This window comes from Puma concolor, chromosome A1 (assembly GCF_028749965.1).
Source record: "Puma concolor isolate L17-30 chromosome A1, mPumCon1.1.hap2, whole genome shotgun sequence".
Lineage (NCBI taxonomy): Eukaryota > Metazoa > Chordata > Mammalia > Carnivora > Felidae > Puma > Puma concolor.
The window spans coordinates 126,100,436-126,122,849 of record NC_141667.1 but is presented as its reverse complement, the minus strand read 5'-3'; the positions used below and the strand labels follow the sequence as shown (position 1 = coordinate 126,122,849).

Genomic DNA, 22,414 nt, shown 5'->3' with positions numbered 1-22,414 from the left:
ATTGTGGGAGGCACAGAGGCTGCAGTTGGAGCTGCTCGGGGCTTTTTTATCAGGCAGTTACTTCCTCCTTGTCTGAGCCGGGCTTGGCCTGGCGGTCTCCAGAAAGGCCAGCTCTCAGGACTCTTGAGGCTCCTTTTCTCTTTGAGCTTCTGGGTGACAGGAGCTGCGGTTGTGGATGTTTTTGATAAGTTTGAGATCTGTCTTAGGAGCGGAATGGGGCTGCTAGGTGGTGCTTTTTTGCTCCCAGCTCGGCTACTCCCTCAACCCTGGGAGAGGTTTTGTTTTGAAACTTTGTGTTGGAGCTTGGGCGTTTTTGAATACTTGGCCTTGGTGTATTTCGTGATTGAAGTTATTCAGTAAAATAGAACTTAACTAGCATTTGGGACCTTGTGTTATTTTTGTTAATGTGGCGGCACAATATTGTCTTTGAGCTTTGGCAAGCCTCTTTAGTTCCTCATTCTGATAGCAGCCCTAGCTTCTCTGTTAAGACTATGAAAATAGGGAGATTCTTTTGGAATGTAATAGACAGAAGGTAAATTTTCGTGATGAACTTGCTTCTGCAGATATTTTATTTGCTGTAAGTGGGAATGATTTCCTGAGATTTGATGTTAATATTGTAGGCTTCTGATACTCATTTTTCTACCTATTGATTAGTGGTGTTAGGCTTTTTTTTTTTTTTTTTTTTTTTTTGCTTTTTTTTTTTCTTTTCCTCTGATATGCAGGCTTTATGGGTTGTTTAGCTTGCGGCTGGCTTAGCCTTTCCTTCTGCTACTTGAGTTCACATTCTTTGGTCTTTCTCCATGCTAAATAAGAAAAGGCTGTTTGGGCATTTATGTGGCTTCAGTGGGGCGAATTTATAAAAAGCTACCAGGTATATAAAGGGATGAGGGTGATGCTTAAGGAGGGGATTTGGTTGTAAAATACTCTGTGCTTTCTTTAAAAGATTGCTTTCTAGGTTGGGATGGGGGAGAGGTGTCTATCTCAGATCCAAAAATTTACTCCCATAAATGAAAAACATAATTAGGATCCACTATTATATGCATACTTCGACCTAAGGCCTAGTCTGCCCTAGCTTTTCAGTTAGAATTTTATATTCTAGTTGTTTCCTCCATCAGATGAATTGCTAATGAGCTCTGCACCTGAAATGGCTACCCATTCACTTTGTTGTTTGCTGAGCTCCCTAAGGACAGAGGTTTTTGAAGCTCACTGAAATGCTGGACACCTACTAAGCTAAATACTGAATAATTTTACCACTGGGCTCATGAAGTGGTTTCCCAGACCAAGTAAAAAGTTGCAGTGATTCTTGGAAATTAAAGTTAAGGGTACATTAGAAGTGTGTTGGGGTCTCTTATGGAGCTGTGTGCATACAGAAGCAAAGGCAGATTTAGTTTTGAGAATAAACTTAAGCTTGTATGTATATTAAGGGACATAGGTGAGAAAACTACCACAACAAAACTCACAGCCTTTAGAATTTTTCACCAGTTTGCAAAATTGCTCAAGAATTACAGTAGCTATGTTGAGGTTCTGTTAATGACAATGACTAGCCTAGGATGAGAACTGGACATTTGTTTTTCTTTTTCATTAAAGAGATTTCCTTTGGACCCTAGACATGTGGGCCTTTCCAATTTGCACCACACACCGTAGTAAACACAACCGTCTTCCAATCAAAAGTGTTCTTCCTGTACTCACGGGTGGAGTTTTCAAGCAGCTGGCCTGTGATTGGGCAGATTTTCATTCAGTTAGTTTAAGATGTTTTCAGGCATGCTTGGTTTTGAGCATTGCATAGCAGGGCGCCCCCTGTTAAGGATGAGTAATTGAGGGTTGGATGAATGAGTTTTTGAAGTGATTGAAAACACTTTTCAGTTTTAGGCTCCATTAATGGTCTCTTTCTAAATATTATTTGATCCTGAAATCTTTAAAAATGTAGTCCTGCCCCTTTTAATGAACCCTTTTCTGGAAAACAATACCAAAGCCATGTACTTCCTTAAGATGAAATATGAAAATAGAAAAGTCAGGATCCTGTTGATTGGGAGTTTGGTTGGTAAAGGTTTGCTAGAGGGCATTTTCATCTTCAAAGCTGTGCTGACAAATAACTACTGAGAATTTTAGATGTAATAGGACAACAGCTTTTTACCACTACCCCCCCCCCATGGAGTAGTAGCTTTATTTGTATTTCAAAATAGGCCTGTCCTGTTATGTTTAAAAAAAAAAATGTGTTGCTGCAAGATTAGTTTAATGGGTTTCTATGCATTTATTTCTGATTCTTCTAACTGTCCTCTTTGTGTTCCCAATCATTACTGGTCCGTATAAGTTGCAGAGACCTTGGGACCTTGATATATGTAGGTGTGGTAGTTAAACACACAGACCAAAAAAAAAAAAAAAAAACCAACAAACAAAAAAAAAAAACATGGGTTTTCCTTTTTTTATTAAAAGGCAAAACTTCTATTTTGCAAAATGTCTAATAACCAAAAGAATACACAGGAAAAGCCAACAGTATCTTTCACAGGCTTCCACTTTGCAAAAAAAAAAGGCTTTGCTTGTCTTTTTTAATTTTTTTAAGTAAAAAAGCCCAGCGTGGGGCTTGAACTCACAACCCTGAGACCAAGCAAGGGTCACATGCTCTGCTGACTGAGCCAGCCAGGCACCCCATTATCTTTCTTAATACTGGTACAAAAAATATAAAAACATTCATCTGTATACAAAAGGTTGCTTTTATTAGTGAATAGTATCATACTGCAGCCTTCCCCTCCCCCCCCTTTTTTGTAAGGACTTTTTTTTTTTTTTTAAGATTTTGTTTTTAAGTCATCTCTTTACCCAGTATGGGGCTCAAACTTAGAACCCCAGGATCAAGAGTTGCATGCTCTATGGACTGAGCCAGCCAGGCACCCCTCCCCTTTTTTCCATTTACCATTATACCATGGACATCAATACCTATAAATCTTACTCATCCTTTTAGATAACTACATGATATTTCATAGAACGGATGTACCATCATTTGTTTAATCATTCCTCCTTATCCTGGATGTTCAAGTTAATTATATTTTTGGCACTACAAATAATGCTGTGCTTAATAAACTTGTACACATATCTTGTGTAATCATGGTTTTGTTTCTGTAGTTTAGACACCTAGGAGTGGGTTAGGAATTCTAGGAGTACATGAATCTTCAGTTGTATTAGATAATACCAGGTAGTTTTCCACTAAGATGATAGCATTTCTCATGCCCACCAGCAGTGCATACATGCAATGCTGGTTTCCACCTTTCCCATCACTCGTGTCATCAGTCTGTCTCTTTTGGCAATCTGATGGGTGAAAAATAATACCTAGCAGTTTCATGACTACTGGTCTTTTTCTATCTTTATTGGCCTTTTATATTTTTAATGAGTTATATACCTATATTTTGTCCATTTAAAAAAAAATAGTCTTTTCACTCTGTACAAGTTCTGTGCATTTTAAGGATATTAACTCCTTTATCCCTCAGGTGTGTTACAATTATTTTCTCTCGTTTGTCTTTGAACTTTGAGTTGTTTTGCCATACAGAAAAACAAGATGTTTACATCATTAAATTTCTTACACTTTTCTTAATGGTTTCTTTACTTGCTTGGGGATAGCTCCTTGCCCTTGAATCTATGTAAATGTTATTTAATGTTTCTGTATTTTTACCTTTAGATCTTTGGTCTGCCTGGAATATTTTTGTAAGTGGCATGTGCGGTGGGGGATCTAACTTGCTTCCTACTGAGTAATCAGTTGTGGTAGCACCAGTTTTATTAAATAAACTATCCTTTTCTTGCTGTTTGTTAGAATTAAATGATTCTTTTAGTAGCCAATGATTTGTTTTTTTTTTCCAACGTTTATTTATTTTTGGGACAGAGAGAGACAGAGCATGAACGGGGGAGGGTCAGAGAGAGAGGGAGACACAGAATCGGAAACAGGTTCCAGGCTCCGAGCCATCAGGCCAGAGCCCGACGCGGGGCTCGAACTCGCGGACCGCGAGATCGTGACCTGGCTGAAGTCGGACGCTTAACCGACTGCGCCACCCAGGCGCCCCACCAATGATTTGTTTTGAATGTGTATCTTAGCTATCACAGCTATCCAGAATTTGCAAGAGGAGTAGAAGCATATCTGCTTTATTGTTTTTATCCCTTAATCTTTCATCTTTATCTGGCAGAAAGGTGGACTCTAAAGTACTCCTTTCCTTTGATTCCAGATAATGTAATAATTGTAGCAGTGTCCAGGCTAGTACCGTGTTTCTTCTATCTGGGAGTCTTCCAAGAGGAATGAAAACTTATCTGTATCTGCCTTATTTTTTTACGTCCTCCTCCAACCTTTCTTCCTTGTCTCAGGTTAGGTGGACTTTAAAATACCTCTCTACTTTGTTCCTAGATAATGATTATAATCAGGTCTAGGACAGTACTCTGTTTCCAGGGCACAATCTCCACCTATGTTCACATAAACGTAGAACTCAGCCCTAATTGAAATGGGAGTTAATGATTATCCTTAAGTGTCCTTTACTTTTAATTCCAGGAGTTTAATAAAAATCTGCCTGGTACATGATACACTGTTTATTAAAATAAATAGAATACGTTTTGTGGATCAGTGTACTGTTTACAGAACTGTAAATAAAAGTGAGATTATACAAAAGAATATGTAATGTTTAAGTGTGAGCCCCTCTAATGTTTTTCATCTTAATTCTCTTAGAGCAGGAGGTCTATTTTTGAACCTTAAGGTCTATTTTTGAACATTAAGCCATCCTTGAGTTTTTCAGGCACTCAAGTGCTTCATCTAATTCATTTTTTAAAAAAAAAGTTTGTCTTATTGTGTGTGTATAATTGTTAGTAGTTCTATCTTAATTTGCATTCTGTTGAGTTTAGAGCTGTGCAGTATGTCCACCAGTGATCACATACTCTGGCCATTTTGTCCATCCAGCATCCTCTCCCTTTAGTGCACAAATATTTCCTCTTAATTACCATTTATTTCTAAGAGTTGCTTCCCTAATTCCCCACCTGCCAGGGGCTCAGTCCCTCCTTTAGTACTCGCTTGCCTACTTTTTATCTCCGACTTGTTATGGTTGATTCACTTGCCCCACTTCCCTTCTTGTAAATGGTGGGTGAATAACTGTAAATGGTGGGTAAGTTACATGGCCTTTTCTGTTGTTAGTGATTTTCTCAACAGCTGGAGTTGATTCCTGTAGGGTTTGCTTCCACAAGGCCTGCGGGACTGACACCTGTTGCTGCTTCTCAGTTTTTCCACTGCCTTTGACGGGTTGGTGGTTTTTAAGCGCTCCCGACCCCACTATCCCGACTGCCAGAGTGTCTTTCACCCTTGTTCTGTAGGTGGATAAAACCTACCTGATGTTCAAGTAGTGACTCATATATATGACCTCTCTCAGTTTTGCAAGGGTAAAAACTCCATTTGTGTGTGTGTGTGTGTGTGTGTGTGTGTGTGTGTGGTGTGTGTGTGTGTGTTTGTGTGTGTTTAGGGGTAATCAGGCTCTGGGGAACTGATTCTCACTAACCACACTCTCTGGAGACTGATTTGTAAATTCGCATATAAGGTTATTAATTTACAGTAGGAGATACACCTATCCAGAGATCTGCACAGAGCCTCTTCCTGGTCTACTCACGAGACCAAATTATAGATACGAAGGACCCTTGATGTGCAAAGAATCCTATGAGGGAAATTGGGTGTTGCCAAAAGGATGTTTATAGCAAGCAGCCCTGATTCAGTGATCCTCCACTTTCTTAGTACTTTTTGGCTTTTATTGCTTTGTTTCCCTTTTCCTCTTTGCTTTTAATATTAACCATCAAAATCCTATAAAGAGAAAGTTTGTCCATTCCAGGTTCTACCACCTCTATAAAGCCTTTCTGAATCCCCAACATGTTATTTTTTTCTTTGCTGTTGTAGCACTTTGTGATATACCTCTTTTGGAATATTAATCACATTTTTCTTCTTATAGATATATAACAAGATATATAGCTTATTTCCTCTACTAAATGTAAGTTCCATCAAGAACAGAATGTGAATTTTTCTGTTAGTATTTTTAAGAGGTCTTTTCTGACTACCATATCTTAAAAAGTAGACTAGGGGCACCTGGGTGGCACAGTCGGTTAAGCATCCGACTCTTGATGTTGGCTTCGGTCATGATCTCATGAATCATGGGTTTGCCCCGTATCAGGCTCTGCACTGATGTTGCAGAGCCTGCTTGGGATTCTGTCTACTTCTCTCTGACCCTCCCCTGCTTGTGCTCTCTCTCTCTCTCTCAAAATAAACTTAAAAATTTTTTTTAAAGTAGACTATGTAGAAGCCAGTATTAGATTGTTAACTTTCATTTCTGATTTCTTACGGAATTTCTCCTCTGTGGCCTCCTGTTTTAAGGTGTTTATAATTGATCTTTAACTTTTTTCTGTTTATATATATATATATATTTTTTTTTTAACCTTTATTTATTATTGAGAGACAGAGACAGAGCATGAGCATGGGAGGGGCAGAGAGAGGAGGAGCATAGAATCCGAAGCAGGCTCCAGTCTCTGAGCTATCCTCACAGAACCCGACGCAGGGCTTGAACTCACAAATCGCGAGATTATGACCTGAGCCGAAGTTGGACACTTAACCTACTGAGCCACCCAAGCACCCCTGTTTATATATTGTTATGGATATGGACTCACTACTAATTTTTTTGTCTTGAGATTATTGGAATCTTATTGGAGACCCCAATCCAAGGCCCATTGTCCACCTGACTTGTCACATTAGAAGCTTTAGATGTTTTATTTTTGTGGTTTTGTGGTAATGCATGCCTGTAATACAAAATGAAATTAATTTGATAATAATTTTAAAAGTCATCCCTGTATGTCACAACCAATTAGAAACAGCTGTTCATATTTTGATACATATTTTGATACATATTCATCTAATCTCTTTTTAGAATTGTCAGAAGTTGAATTCGTACTGTATTTTCAGTTTTGTGTTTTGCTATTTTACTTAATGTAGCACTTTTCCTGTATTACTGAAAACTTTTGTATATGGGTAATTTTAATTTTCTTGGGGCTTTATTTTCCACAGGTAACATGTATTGCTCTTGCAAGTGAAAGGAAAACAATAAAAGCTCTTTAAGAAAAAATTTATAATTTTTATTCTGGATAAATTATTAAACTGTTCCTCTTTCACTGAATATTGAAATTGTTTAAGATTTTAGACTTTATCAATAATGCTGTGTGAGCATTTTTGTGAATAAAGCCTTCCCTCTGTTTAAGGTTATTTCCTAGAATTATTGCTAGGAATGGTTATTATGAAGACCCAGAGTATGCACATATATTTTTTTTTTTTGAGTATGCACATATTTAAGATTCTTGATAATATGTTTTCTTGTTTTTAAATCCTACCAATTTATAATCTGACCAGTAGTGTGAGTTTCTTAAGGAGTGCATGTTTTTCAGGAGCCCCAAATCTGCTAGACATTTTATGCTTTCATTTCATTTAATCCTTAGACAATCCTTTGAGGTACTTACTGTCCCTATTTATAGGCAAAGGAAATGAGGCTCAAAGAGGCTAAAGTGTCTTGCCCTGGGCTACACAGCTAAGAAATAAGTTGGGATGCAAATTCAGTTCTTTATGATGCAACAGCCCCTAAAAACACTATATATTTGTATGCTTGAGTTTTTATTTAGGCTATCCTTATGATACTCAAGTACTTAACATTTCATATATTGTAGATGTTAGAAATTGGGGGGGGTTGATGAGGTTAATTGTTAGAAAGCTATCTCTTGAGAAAAAAAAGAAAGCTATCTCTTGATCAGATGAACCATATAGAAAAAATTGTTTTATATTTGAAAACAGCCGTCTTCTAGACGTGCATCATTCCCCATCTTGGCTGTCAAGATATCCCACAGTTTTGTAAAATCATTTCTTTAAAAAAAATTTTTTTTAAGTTTATTTTTCACAGAGAGAGAAAGAGACAGAGCATGGGTGGGGGAGGGGCAGAGAGAGGGAGACACAGAATCTGAAGCAGGCTCCAGGCTCTTTCTGAGCTGTCAGCACAGAGCCCGATGGGGGCTCAAACTCATGGACCGTGAGATCATGACCTGAGCCAAAGTTGGACGCTCAACCTACTGAGCCACTCAGGCACACCTGTAAAATCATTTCTAATAGACTTTACATTTTGTTTAGAATCATTTAAAAAATAAAATTCAGCTGGTAAATTTACAGATCTTCTTGGCTTTATTCAACAATACCTGAATCAACAGCATCCCTTCGAGCTGATAGAAAGGAGCTCCAGAGAGCTGTGCAAAATGGAAGACTTTAATAGGTAGAAGGAGGTGGCACAAGGTGGTTATTCTAGCAAAGAGCTGATTGTTTCAGACAAGGTTACCTTCCTTTGGGGGAGAGCAGGGGTCCATCAGGCAGATTACCTCTCTAGTGCTGACCAGGTAATTCCAGATTTACTGGTTTAAGATTACCTTCCTAGGAGAAGTTAAGTTGAGGTTTGATGACTTGCGCTTAGCACAAGTGACTCCATTTTGGGCTTGTGCCTTTTTTAATGGTATGTATGTAGGTAGTAAAATTGGAAAACTTAGGGACTTCGGGAGTTGAGTTAATCTTCCATTTCTCTTACTCTCAGCCATCATCATCTGTTATTTTTATCTCTGTAGTTTCTCAAATACACTTTGTTTTCCATTCATATCTTTTTGGAATAAGCCTTTTTCATCTTTTTACTGGATTATCATGACTTTGTAATTGGTCCCCCTGCCTCCAGTTTCTTCTCTCTGTAATTAATCTTCCACCCTGCTCCCAAAGTTAATTCTTTCCTTTTTAAAAAGTGTTAATTATTTAAGCATTATGTGAATATAGATTTTGTTTTGTTTTTAAAAAAGCATTTACTGATTAAGGCAAAAATGCTATTATCCCCTCTGTCCCAATCCTCCTATTCTCTCACATACACATCCTAAAATCTGCAACCAGCTTCTTTTGCATATAACACATCTTGGAGATCTTTCCATGGTAGTCTTCTAGATATATCTCATTTTTTAAAACTTCTCGATATTTTTCCATGGTATGAATAAAGTGTTTTGCCATTCATCTAATTATAAAATACTTTGTAATTTCTATTTTGATGTTCTATTTAAATTGAGCATTGAGAAGTTTTCCCACAGATGATATTATCTTTATAAAACATTGTACCATGTCTTCCCCCTCCCCATTTAAAACTATCAGTGGCTCCCTCAAGGCCTATATCAGGGAACATAAACCCACTTGTGTCCAAGGTACCAGGTGTATGAAAACAGCTAGATGACAGACTAGAGAATATAGTGGATTGGCAACTGGAGAATGCAGATACTGCCTACAGATGTTCAATGCACATTAAAAACAAATCAACAAAAAAACCACTCTGCTGGCCAAATATGATACCTTTGCCACCAGGTTTCAGTGCATCATGCATTAACATGCCAATCAGAGCCCTTGCAGCTTACTTACTAACAGCTGCCACTGCTGCCTGGAACACTCAATCAGCTTTTATGTTTCTCTTCCTTTGCACCTGCCAGAAAGTCTTTCTCTGCCAGAAGGCAACTTGTCCTTTTAGACCCAGCTTGTATACTACTGTCCCTTCTGTGAAACCATTCTAGTTTCTCAAGGCAGATATGTTTTCTAGCCTAACACAACATGTTTGTTATTGCCCTTTATTACACAGCTCTGTAATCATTTTTATACCTCTGTGTTGACTCTTTTGGGGTGTGAGTCCCTCCTGCCAATTGCTACCGTTATTCACCTTGATATTCTTGGTCAGTAAATGCTCTGTATATACATAAGAGATGTTCTATTTTTGGTGAGCATGACTGAATGAATAACTTTATTAATTATAGTAAGAGTAGCCTTAGGCAGAACCAGACCTCAAGCTGATATTAACACAATAAACATGAAAGCTTATATTACTCAGGTTACTAGTTAGTAAATGATGTTATCAAACTTAGGAGAACTTAATTGATTTTATTAAAGAATTTCTTTGGTTTTAATGTCACTAAAATAAATGTAAGTCACATATATACCATAAAAGGAATTTTGAAATGAAAGCAAGAGTTTTACTACTATCTCTCCGTAACTCATGAAATATTTTACATCTACTGCTTGGATTCTAGCTATAGCATGTGTGGTTCTATTTGCTATTTTTATTCTAATAGTAGAAATTTTTAAAAGACTTTTTAAATAATCAACTCAAACTGTTTTAGTCTTGTTCTATTCAGATTATCAGCCTGTCTTGGTCATCCGTGACTCAGTTCAACCACAGCCATTGATTTTTTGTTAGTTTATATACCTTCTTCCTCTTCTCTGGTCTTGCCACTACCATTTTAAGAGTTCATGTTGTAGGTACTTTGATATGAAATTTTTGTTTACCTTATATGTTCTCCTTTGTTCCATTACCTAAGCTAGGAAGTAAAGCACAGTGCTAGGGCCAGAAATAAGCCTTAGTGTTCAGAGAACGTGCTTACATATATCCACATTCCATATTGCTCTTAAAACAGATTCATATTGGAGCTCCTGGGTCGCTCAACCAATTCAGTATCTGACTCTTAGTTTTGGCTCAGGTCTTGATCTTGCAGTTTGTGAATTCAAGCCCCTCATCCAGCTCCATGCTGACAGTGCAGAGTCTGCTTGGGATTCTCTCTCTCTCCCTCTCTCTGTCTGCTCCACCCCTGCTCGTGCTCTCTCTCTCAAAGTAAAGAAATAAACTTAAAAAAAAAAAATAGCAAACATTCATACTGTTAGCCTTGAACTGTAGCTTGATCCCAGAATGTGTAACACTGTTGTTGTTGTCGTCAAAGTAAACACTTCATTCCATATATGTCCTTTGCTGGGGTGGGTTGAAAGTTTATTTCCTTTAAGTTGGGTGAAATCTGGTTTTTCAGTAATTGAACTTTTCCCTGATGTTTTCTGGTAAGTGATGATAGGATTCCTGAATATTAACTTTTTGAGTGTTGAAGTTCTTTTGTAAAAGCAATAAAAATTGTTATAGCTATAGTACAATGACTTCTTTTAGTATTGTATTTGTGTATTGCTATAACTTAGAATTTTGTGACTCGCCTTTGATTTTTAAAGTGGTTTCAGCATGGCACCTTGCCATCAGTCACCGTGGAGCCTCAGCCTCTGGTTTTCTGAGTGATGCCTGGTAGCGTACTCAGGGTCAGACTCAGCCAGGGCATTTAATACTCCATGCTGCTTTTCATGTCGTGCAAGGTCTTGTCTGTCCTCCAGCCATCTCCTCCTCTTGATATCAGTTATGTAATGGTATCACTCTGGTTCAAAATCCAAGTCATTTTTAAATTTTCCTTTATCCTTTTATCCAGCCATTTATCAAGCTTGATGATTCTTTTTTTTTTTTTTTTTTTTTTTAAAATTTTTTTTTTTCAACGTTTATTTATTTTTGGGACAGAGAGAGACAGAGTATGAACGGGGGAGGGGCAGAGAGAGAGGGAGACACAGAATCGGAAACAGGCTCCAGGCTCTGAGCCATCAGCCCAGAGCCTGACGCGGGGCTCGAACTCCCGGACCGCGAGATCGTGACCTGGCTGAAGTCGGACGCTCAACCGACTGCGCCACCCAGGCGCCCCAAGCTTGATGATTCTTAACAACCACAAGTCACTTTTCTTCCTAGTCTCACTGCTCCCACTCTAGGTCATGTAAGAATACTCCCTATAACCTTCCCCCAACTCCAGTCTGTCTGTATCCACTGGTTAGTAGCTGAATTTCCTTAAAACCAATTACTCTGTTCATATCTTGACCTCACTTAGAAACCCTTTAATGACACTTGTGTGCATGCACACGTATACACACCCCTCCCATTGGCAGCTAGATGAAGCCTCAATTTTTTATCCCAGTATTCAAGGTTTGCCACACTGACTTTGTTTTTTTTTTAAGCCTCATCTCTCACTCCTTCCCCCACAGTCTGCTTATATAGCTCCTGGCCATCCTAGAACTTGAGTGGACTTTTTTTTTTTTGGGGGGGGGGGTAGGGGGCTCAGCCCATATCAGTCCCCTCTGCACCCTTAAAGTGATCTCTCCTGCCTCTGAACATCCCCCGTACTTGATTTTTTTACTTTATTTCTCCTTATTTTATGGCATATTATGCTTTTGAATCCATTACTTTATTTGAACTTCACAACCAGTCTATGAGATAAGACAAGTGTGTCTTATCACAGGGGAGAAAACCAAAACTTGAGGAGGGAAGAGTGACTTGTCCAAGTTTTGGGGTTAATAGAGTAGACCTCAGGGTGCCTGTGTGGCTCAGTCGGTTGAGCGTCCAACTTCAGCTCAGGTCATGATCTCGCGGTTCGTGGGTTCGAGCCCTGTGTTGGGCTCTGTGCTGACAGCTCAGAGCCTGGAGCCTACTTCAACTGGTGTGTCTCCCTCTCTCTCTGCCCCTCCCCTGCTCGCTCTCTCTCTCTCTCTCAAAAATAAATAAACATTAAAAAAATTTTTTTTAAATTTTTTTTTTAAACATTTATTTATTTTTGAGACAGAGAGAGACAGAGCATGAATGGGGGAGGGTCAGAGAGAGAGGGAGACGCAGAATCTGAAACAGGCTCCAGGCTCTGAGCTGTCAGCACAGAGTCCGACGTGGGGCTCGAACTCACAGACCGCGGAGATCATGACCTGAGCCGAAGTCAGCCGCTTAACCGACTGAGCCACCCAGGTGCCCCAATATTAAAAAAAAATTTTTTTTTAATAGTGTGGAGCTGGTACTCAAATCCAAGTCTCCTGGAACATAAGCCCCAACCTGTGTTTATTATGCTGCTACTACCTTTCTTGGTGCCTGAGTCTGCACATAAGTATAAGTTTGATTATCTCTTTCCAATGGTCTGCAAGTTATTTGAAGTTGTGTCTTATTCCCTTGGAACATTTATGTATATATGAGTGAGCCCATTCATGTATTAAATATATTGCAATTCATTGTTCTCTTCTTTCTCAGTAAAAATTGTGCTTCTTGTTTCTGAACCTTGTTTCCCCACTCTGTGTGTGTGGGTGGGTATGTATATGTGTGTTTAATCAGAAGTGAAGCTTGGTATATTACAATAATAAAACTGGAGCTTTATATAGTGGATTTGATTTCTGGGATAACTTTTCAGCAACGCACTCCACATTCACAAGTATGCATTGACTGTGAAGAGATTAAGCCTAACACTAGGCTACTGCACAGTGCTTTCACACTTTGTGAATGTAAGTATCCTAGATTTTCATTTAATTTTACCTTTAATTTTTATGTTGAATAGATGAGAACATGTATACCATGAAAGGCTGATATGAACTCAGTAACAATTTTAATGAATTTGAATTTTATTCATTGTATCATCTACACATATTTTAAAAATAACAGTACATACATGTACTGGAAGCTTCGTGTGAGAAATTTCTTATTGTGCCAAGAGGTTGGAAAAGCATTGCTTCCCTGAATAATTACTTTGTTTTCCTTTTAGACGGTGGGAGGAGCTCCTGGCTCCTCCAGTTGGTAGAGCATGTAAGTTCAAGCCCCGTGTTGGGTGCAGAGTTTAATTAAAAAACAACAACAACAAAAAAAAAAACCAGGCACCTGGGTGGTTCAGTCTGTTCAGTGTCCAACTTTGGCTCAGGTTATGATCTCGCAGTTCATGAGTTCAGGCCCGGGGTCAGGCTCTGTGCTGACAGCTGAGTTTGGAGCCTGCTTGGGATTCTGTGTCTCCCTCTCTCTCTGCCCCTCCCCCGCTTACACTCTATCTTCTTCTCTCTCGATTTTAAATAAATAAACATTACCAAAAAATTTTTTAAAAAAAGATGCTGACAGTGGAAACTATGCAACTAACCTCCTCATTTTCAAATTGTCCTTTAGGAAGCTCAGAGGCACGTGTATCACTCAGTCATACAGCTGTATAGATCCTCGTGGCCAGCTTAAGTTTTCCCTTTTACACTTTCATAGTGACTTCTTGTTGTAGTTTGCTTGGCCTTGATTTTTTTTTTTTTCATTTGTATTTTGTCATTTTATTGCATGTGCTTCTCAAAAACCAACTAAAATTCTATGAAAATGAAGGGGCTATGAATAAAATAGTCTTTCTATCACCAGCTATAATTTAAGTCCTGGGTATTTCTATGCTAACTATTGATACCTGTATGCATATGTCTTGCTCTTTATGCCGCATGTGAAACATACTCAGAATTTATATAGAAAAGCCAAACCTAAGCATACTAGTTATTAGAAAAATGTAGTTTTGGGGTACCTGGGTGGCTCAGTCGGTTAAGTGGCTGTCTTCGGCTCAGTTTGTGACCTCACAGTTCAGGAGTTCAAGCCCTAAACTGGGCTCTCTGCTGTCTGTCAGCATGAAGCCCACTTCGGATCCTCTGTGTCACTCTTTCTGCCTCTTCCCTGCTCCTGCGGGTGTACTCTCTCTCTCTCTCTCTGTCTCTTTCAAAAATAAATATTATTTAAAAATTAAAACTAAAAAAAAAAGAAAAATGTGGTTTAGGGGCGCCTGGGTGGCTCAGTAGGTTGAGCGTCCGACTCTTGATTTTGGCCCAGGTCATGATTCCTGGGATGTGGTATCAAGCCCTGCGTCAGGCTCCACACTCAGTGTGGAGCTGTCTCCCTGTGCCCCTCTCCCCCGCTCGCACTGTCTCTCTCTCTCTAAAGTAAAATAAAATGAAATAAAAGAAAAAAGAAAAATGAAGTTTTGTTTAATCTGAATCACTTTTTAAAACTTTCTGCACTGTCTATGTAACTATATCTCAAAAAGTAGAGTATCTCTGCTGGAAGGAAGCGAAGTATTGTTGATGTTGACAGCATGCCTCTTCTAACAGATATGAGATCACTCCTGGCAGGGGCAGTTAAAAAATCCACATGCAGAACTGGGAAGGAACCTTTTTTTTGGTGTTCATCCTTTGAATTTTATGTCATGTTCATATATCACCTATTCAAAAAAATTCCTCAAAGAAGTTCACTGGGGTGCCTGGGTGGCTCAGTTGAGAATCCGACTTCTGTTCAGGTCATGATTTCAAGGTTTGTAAGTTCAAGCCCTGCATCAAGGTCACTGCTGTCAGTACAGAGCCTGCTTTGGACCTCTGTCCCCCTCTCTCTACCCCTCCCCTGCTTGCACACTCTCAAAAATAAATAAATAAATAAACATTTAAAAAAAAGTTCTGTCATACGCAGTACAAGTGTAAAGAATTTCTCTCTAACCTGTTAGACTATGAGCTCCTTAAGACCAGGAAATGTGCTAGATTTCTCTATTTCTGACCCTAGCATGGTGTCTCATACATAGTAGGCTCCTAGCTGGTGTGCATAGATGTAAATTGGAAACCAAGAGTTACAAATTTCAATAGGATAACAGCTAAAAATTGCTAACTGTGGATGTGCCCCCTTAACTCTGCTACCCTTTTCAAAGTGAAGCTGAGATCAGCTTCCTTGCTCTGAAATAAGATGGATTTTTATTGAAATTCATCAAAAGGACTTAAAAACAAATTAGAATTTTTCCTAGTCACAGTTTATGTCTGTTTATAGATTATACTGTGGGATTTTTCCAGATGTGACCTCCAAACTCCTTTTTATCTCTTTTTGCAGATCTTTGTAGAATTTGATGGCTGTAACTGGAAGCAGCACTCCTGGGTTAAAGTTCATGCTGAAGAAGTTATTGTGCTTCTGCTGGAAGGGTCTCTGGTGTGGGCACCCCGGAAGGACCCAGTCCTTGTCCAGGGTACTCGAGTCTCAATTGCACAGTGGCCAGCCCTGGTGAGTGACTTACTGCCTACGAACATATTTGAGCTTTACTCCTGTACTATAACTGTAACTATGGTATTTATCCAATAGCTGAACTCCTGGGACGCCTGGGTGGCTACTCAGTTAGGTGTCTGACTTCAGCTCAGGTCACGATTTCACGGTCTGTGGGTTCAAGCCCCGCGTCGGGCTCTGTGCTGACAGGTCAGACTGGCCTGGAGCCTGCTTCAGATTCTCTGTCTCCCTCTCTCTCTGCCCCTCCCCTGCTCATGCTCTGTAGATCTCTCAAGAATAATAAATATTTTAAAAAAATAGCTGAACTCTTTAGAGTTCCCAAAGCATGTATATTCCTAACATACTTTTATTCTGATGCTACTGAAGCAGAAAGTGGGAGATCTTTTCAACTGTGTCTTCTGAACTTGTTTTGTGTTTTTGAAATATAATTAACATACAGTGTTTATATTAGTTTTAGGTGTACACTATAATGATTCAACAATTCTATTCATTTACTCAGTGCTCGTAGTGATAAGTATTTCTGAAGTTTGACAAAATAATGCCATAAATTTAATCCTCTTTATTTCACTCATGGCCCCACCCATCTCCCCTCTGGCAACCACCAGTTCTCTGTATTAAAGAGTATGGGGTTTTTGTCTCTTTTTCTTTGTTCATTTATTTTGTTTCTTACATTCCACAAATGTGGAGTGCCTGAGTAGCTCAATCGATTTAAGCATCCAGCTCTTGATTTCAGCTCAGGTCATGATCTCACTGGTCAGGAGATCAAGCCCTGTGCTGGACTCTGCCCTGATAGTGTGGAGCCTGCTTGGGATCCTCTCTCTCCCTTTCTCCCTGCCCCTACCCATCTTGGCACGCTCGCATGTGTGCTCTTTCTCTCACTCTCTTCCAAATAAATTAACAGTTAAAAAAAAATCCACATATATGTGAAATCATATGGCATTTGTTTTTCTGTGACTTATTTCACTTAGCATTATACCCTCTGAGTCCATTCATGTGGTTGCATATGGCAAGATCTCATTCTTTTTTTTATGAATGAATAATATTTCTGTGTGTGTGTGTGTGTGTGTGTGTGTGTGTGTGTGTTCTTTATTCAGTTATGGATAGACATTTGAATTGCTTCCATGTCTTGCCTGTTGTAAATAATGCTGCAGGAAACATAGGGGTGCATGTATCTTTTTAAATTTGTGTTTTCGTTTTCTTTGGGTAAACACCTAGTTGTGGAATTCTTGGATCATATGGTAATTCTACTTTTAATTTTTTGAGGACCTTCCATACTATTTGCCACAGTGGTTACACTAATTTATCTTCCCACCAACAGTGCAGGAGAGTTTTTGTTCTCCACCTCCAACCCAACACTTTTTGATACTCTCCATTCAGACAGATAGATGTGAGGTGGTATCTTGTGGTTTTGATGTGCATTCACCTGATGATTCGTGGTGTTGAGCATCTTTTTATGCACCTATTGGCCATTTACATGTCTTCTCTGGAAAAGTGTCTGTTCAGGTCCTCTGCCCATTTTTAACTGGATTATTTGGACAGTTGCTGGTGTTACATATTTTGGATATTAACCCCTTATCAAGTATATCATTCTCTATGTATCTTCTCCCATACAGTAGGTTGCCATGTCATTTTTTGGGTGGTTTACTTTGCTGTGCAAAAGCTTTTTATTTTGGTGTAAAATCCCAATAGTTTATTTTTGCTTTTGTTTCCCTTGCTGAGATGTATTGAGAAAAATGTTTGTATGACCAATGTCTACAAAATACTGCCTTGTTTTTCTTCTAGGAGTTTTATGGTTCCAGGTCTTACCTTTAGATGTTTATTTTTGTATATGTTGTAAGAGAGGGGTCCAGTTTCATTCTTTTGCATGTAGCTGTCCAGTTTTCCCAGCACCATTTGTTGAAGAGACTGTCTTTTTGTCATTGTATAGTCTTGTGTCCTGTCTCAGAGATTAATTGATCATATAAGCTATAAGCATGGGTTTGTTTCTGGGCTCTTTATTCTGTTCTGTTGATCTCTATGTCTTTTTTTGTGCCAGTGCTGTATTCGATAATATTTGATACTTTTATTTCTAAAGAATTTTTTCACCTTAGTGTTTTCTCATGTAAGGTTGTGAAACAATGTTTGTAATCCTTAAAGCCTTTTCTTTCCATAAGAACTCTTATTTTTTTTCCCCAGCCTTACTGAGGTAAAATTGACATATAACATTGTGCAAGTTTGTAACAATATAATACTTTGATATATATTGTGAAATGATTACCACAATAAAGTTAGTTAACACATCCACTGTTCACAGAGTTAACATTTTGTGTGTATGTGGTAAGAACTTTGAAGATTTAGTTTCTGGGGTGCCTAGGTGGCTCAGTCAGTTGAGCATCTGACTCTTGTTTTTGGCTCAGGTCCTGTTCTCATAGTTTGTGAGTTCGAGCCCTGCAATGGACTCTGTGCTGAAATCGTGGAGCCTGCTTGGGATTCTCCCTCTCTCTCTGACCCCCCCCACCCATTTGCATTCTCTGTCTCTCTCAAAATAAACTTAAAAAAAAAAGAAAGAAAAGATTTACTTTCTTAGCAACTTTTAAGTGTACATTATTGTTTTTTTAATGTTTAATTATGTTTAATTAATAATGTTTAATTAGAGGCGCCTGGGTGGCGCAGTCGGTTAAGCGTCCGACTTCAGCCAGGTCACGATCTCGCGGTCCGTGGGTTCGAGCCCCGCGTCGGGCTCTGGGCTGATGGCTCAGAGCCTGGAGCCTGTTTCCGATTCTGTGTCTCCCTCTCTCTCTGCCCCTCCCCCGTTCATGCTCTGTCTCTCTCTGTCGCAAAAATAAATAAATGTTGAAAAAAAAATTAAAAAAAAAATAATGTTTAATTATTTCTTTTTGAGAGGCGGAGGACCTAGCCAACCTAGCCGCTCAGGCGCCCCACATCATTGTTAACTATAGTCACCATGCTGTATGTTAGAACCCCAGAACTTATAACTGAAGTTTGTACCTTTTGACCACATTCACCACATTTCACATTCCCCACTGCCCACACCCATAGGAACTATAGATCTACTCTAGGAGTTCTTTTTTTTTTCACACGTAAGTGAAATCATACAATATTTCATTTGCATTTGTGACTTATTTCACTTAGTTTAATGCCCTCAAGTTTTATCCATGTTGTAAATGGCAGGATTTCCTCCTCTTTTTTTTTTTTTTAATTTTTTTTTTAATGTTTATTTATCTTAGAGAGAGAAAGACAGAGAGCATGTCGGGGAGGGACAAAGAGAGTGGGAGACAAAGAATCTGAAGCAGGCTCCAGGCTCTGAGCTGTCAGCACAGATCCCTACATGGGGCTCGAACTCACCATGAGATCATGACCCAAGCCGAAGTCGGACGTCCAACCAATTGAGCCACCCAGGCACCCCAGATTTCCTCCTTTTTTATGACTGAATAATATTTCTGTGTGTGTGTGTGTGTGTGTGTGCATACGCGCGTGCACGTGCATGCACATACACCTCACATCATTCCCCGTATCCATTCACCCATCACTGGAGGCTTAGGTTGTTTCTATATCTTAGCTGTTGTGAATAACACTGCAGTGAATGTGGGTGTGCAGATAATCCTTTGAAATGGTGATTTCATTTTCTTCAGATACATACTCAGAAGTGGGATTGCTGCATCATATGGTAGTTCTGCTCTTAATTTTTTGAGGAGCCCCCACACTGTTTTCTATGGTGGCTGCACCAATTTATAGTCCCACCAACTGCAAAAGGGTTTGCTTTTCTCTGCATCCTTGCCAGCCCTTATTTTGTTGTCTTTGATGATAGGTCTTCTAACAGGTGTGAAGTGATGGCTTCTTGTGGTATTGATTTGCATTTCCCTAATAATTAGTGTTGTTCACCCCTTTTTATATACCTATCGGCCATTTGTATATTTTCTTAGGAAAAATGTCTGTTTAGGGTGATTTGCCCATTTTTAAAGTCAGATTATTTGGTCTTTTGCTTTTGAGTTGTATGAGTTCCTTATATATGTATTTGGATATTAACCTCTTGTGTGATACATGATTTGCAAATATTTTCTCTCATTCCTTACGTTGCCTTTTCATTTTGCTGATCATTTTTTTGCTATGCATAAACTTTTTAGTATGTAATAGCCCCACTTATTTATTTTTGCTTTTGTTGTTTGTGCTTTATTATTGTTATTAAGTTTTGTTTCCTGAAGTTTGACAAAATAATGCCATAAATTTCATTGAGAGTATCCTTTTGTTTCTATCCTGTTAGCAAAGTAAAGGCATAAATGGCTACATTTAAAAAAAACCTACTTCTATGGCGAACCAGATCAAATAAATAATATTCAAAGCAAATTTTCTACTTAATTGATTATATGTAACATCATTTACTATACTCTCCTTTTTCATTTGTTTTTTTTTTGTTTGTTTGTTTGTTTTTTCCAGTTTATTCATTTTTGAAAGAGAGAGTGTGAGTTGGGGAGGGACAGAGAGAGGGAGACACAGAATCTGAAGCAGGCTCTAGGCTCTGAGCTGTCAGCACAGAGCCCGACTCAGGGCACGAACCATGAGATCATGACCTGAGCCGAAGTTGGACACTTAACCGATGTAGCCACCCAGGCACCCCCTTTTTTGTTTGTTTTTAAGTCCATTTCCAATTGAACTTTTGGAAGAAGCTCAAATGGACATGGGCCCCGGGTGACTTTTATAGGCTATTCATTTATGAGACAGCAATATGAATTCACCCATGAGCATTTATACCAGTGATTATTTTACATATCTCCCAAAGATTTTAGGAGTTCTAGAGACGATAATGTTGTAAGTCTTTATTTTGGGAATTTACTGTAATTTAGCCCTCTTGAAGCCTGGCAAGATTAGTCAGATCCCTAGAGGTAATTGGGAATTTCTTATTCTTTGTGTCCTTTTCAGCTGTAAATAGGAGTATTGGGCTGCGTTTCTGCTCTAATTTGCTTCCTATGATTATTTGTGGGGTAGATGATGGGTTGGGAATGTTTTATGCTTTAGTTTATCTGTATTTACTGGGGTGAAAGATATATTAATGATGGATACTGTCTTTGAAGTTAGAGATGTGGATGAATTGTTACTTATTTTCTTTTCCAAGTTCTAATCAATTTCTTGTCATTTCTGTTTCGCAGACTTTCACTCCCCTAGTAGATAAACTTGGTTTGGGTTCTGTGGTTCCAGTTGAATACCTTTTGGATCGAGAGCTTCGTTTCCTGTCAGATGCTAATGGATTGCATCTGTTTCAGGTACTTAATACTTCCTCTAGTCCTAAACTTATTTCCCTCCTTGCTAATTTGTTTGTTGATTATAAATATGTTTCCCCTTTTCTTTTAGTATTGAAACAAGTGCTTCCGTTAATTCCCTGTGCATTTTAAAGCTTTTCTGCTACCTTGAAAGTCCATTCAGTGGCTGAGACTTGTTTCCTCTTCAGCACACCCCACCCTACCTTGAAACCACTTAAGACTTAAGACCACAATTCTTTTTATTATTATTATTTTTTTTAATGTTTTCATTTTGTTTCTGAGAGAAAGAGAGAGAGAGAGAGAGAGAGAGAGAGAGTGCGTGCGAGCAAACAGGGGAGGGGCAGAGAGGGATAGATACAGAATCTGAAGTAGGCTTCAGGCTCTGAGCTGTCAACATAGAGCCTGACATGGGGCTCAAACTCATGAACTGTGAGATCATGACCTGAGCCAAAGTTGGATGCTTAACTGATTGAGCCACCTAGGTGCCCCAAAGACCACAATTCTAAGGGTCTCCTCAGAAGGTGGTTTCACAGAGGTGGCTGCTTGTATAACTTGAGGGGGCTTATACTTAGGTCATTGGCAGAGAGGCTGGGAGTTTGGGCTTATTCCAAGCAGCATTTAATATTAAAGAGCTTAGGTGTATCTCTACTTAGAAAGAAAGGGGGTAAATTAGTAGTTTAAACAAACTAGCATCTGAGTTAGAGTTTGCAAATTTTTGGATGGTAATATTTATTTCTCACTTGTAAGATTTATTGTCTGAAGGCTAAAAATTAGGAAACTTCTAAGTTTTGCTGTTTTATTGAGGCAGTCAAGAACAGTATTTCCTTAACTGTGTTGTGTGAAATATTAGTGATGATTTCTTTGCTGATATGTCTTCCTTTCTCTTTTGGCCTCACTCCCTCTCACCACCCTTACTTTATTCATCTTTGCAATCTTAGTGTTTATATGAGTAGGCACTCAGTAAATGTTGAATAAATATCAACATATACCAAAAGATTTACATGGTATAAAATATTTTGTGGTCATATATGTGTGAGAAACCTAAACAAATTTTTTTTTACATGTCTTGTCAGAGCCTTTCATCTGCTACAACATATAGAAAGATAGAGTATATAGTATTTCCTATAATTAAATGATCCGAGCATCATTTTTTGCAGAACATCTCATGAGACTAGGGTTCTACAGAACATTCTTTGGTGGGGTGCCTGGGTGGCTCACTTGGCTGAGCATCTGACTCTTGATTTTGGCTCAGATCATGATCTCACAGTTTTGTGAGTTTGAGCCGCATCTGGCTCTGTGCTAGCAGCGCGGGGCCTGCTTGGGATTCTCTTTCTCCCTCTATCCCTGCTCGCGCTCTCTTTCTTTCTTTCCCTCAAAATAAATTTAAAAAAACAAACAAAAACAAAAACAAAAAACAAAAAA

At 38.8% G+C, this 22,414-nt stretch overlaps 1 protein-coding gene across 2 annotated transcripts in view; it reads left to right on the top strand.

The window, feature by feature from the left end:
• Positions 1-22,414, top strand: part of KDM3B (lysine demethylase 3B) — a 70,781-nt gene that overhangs the window by 776 nt on the left and 47,591 nt on the right. For both annotated transcript variants that reach the window (XM_086702967.1, XM_086702963.1), the window contains exons 2-3: positions 15,570-15,737; positions 20,882-20,995. In XM_086702967.1, coding sequence (XP_086559093.1) covers positions 15,570-15,737; positions 20,882-20,995 — 282 coding nt within the window. The remainder of the gene's footprint in view (positions 1-15,569; positions 15,738-20,881; positions 20,996-22,414) is intronic.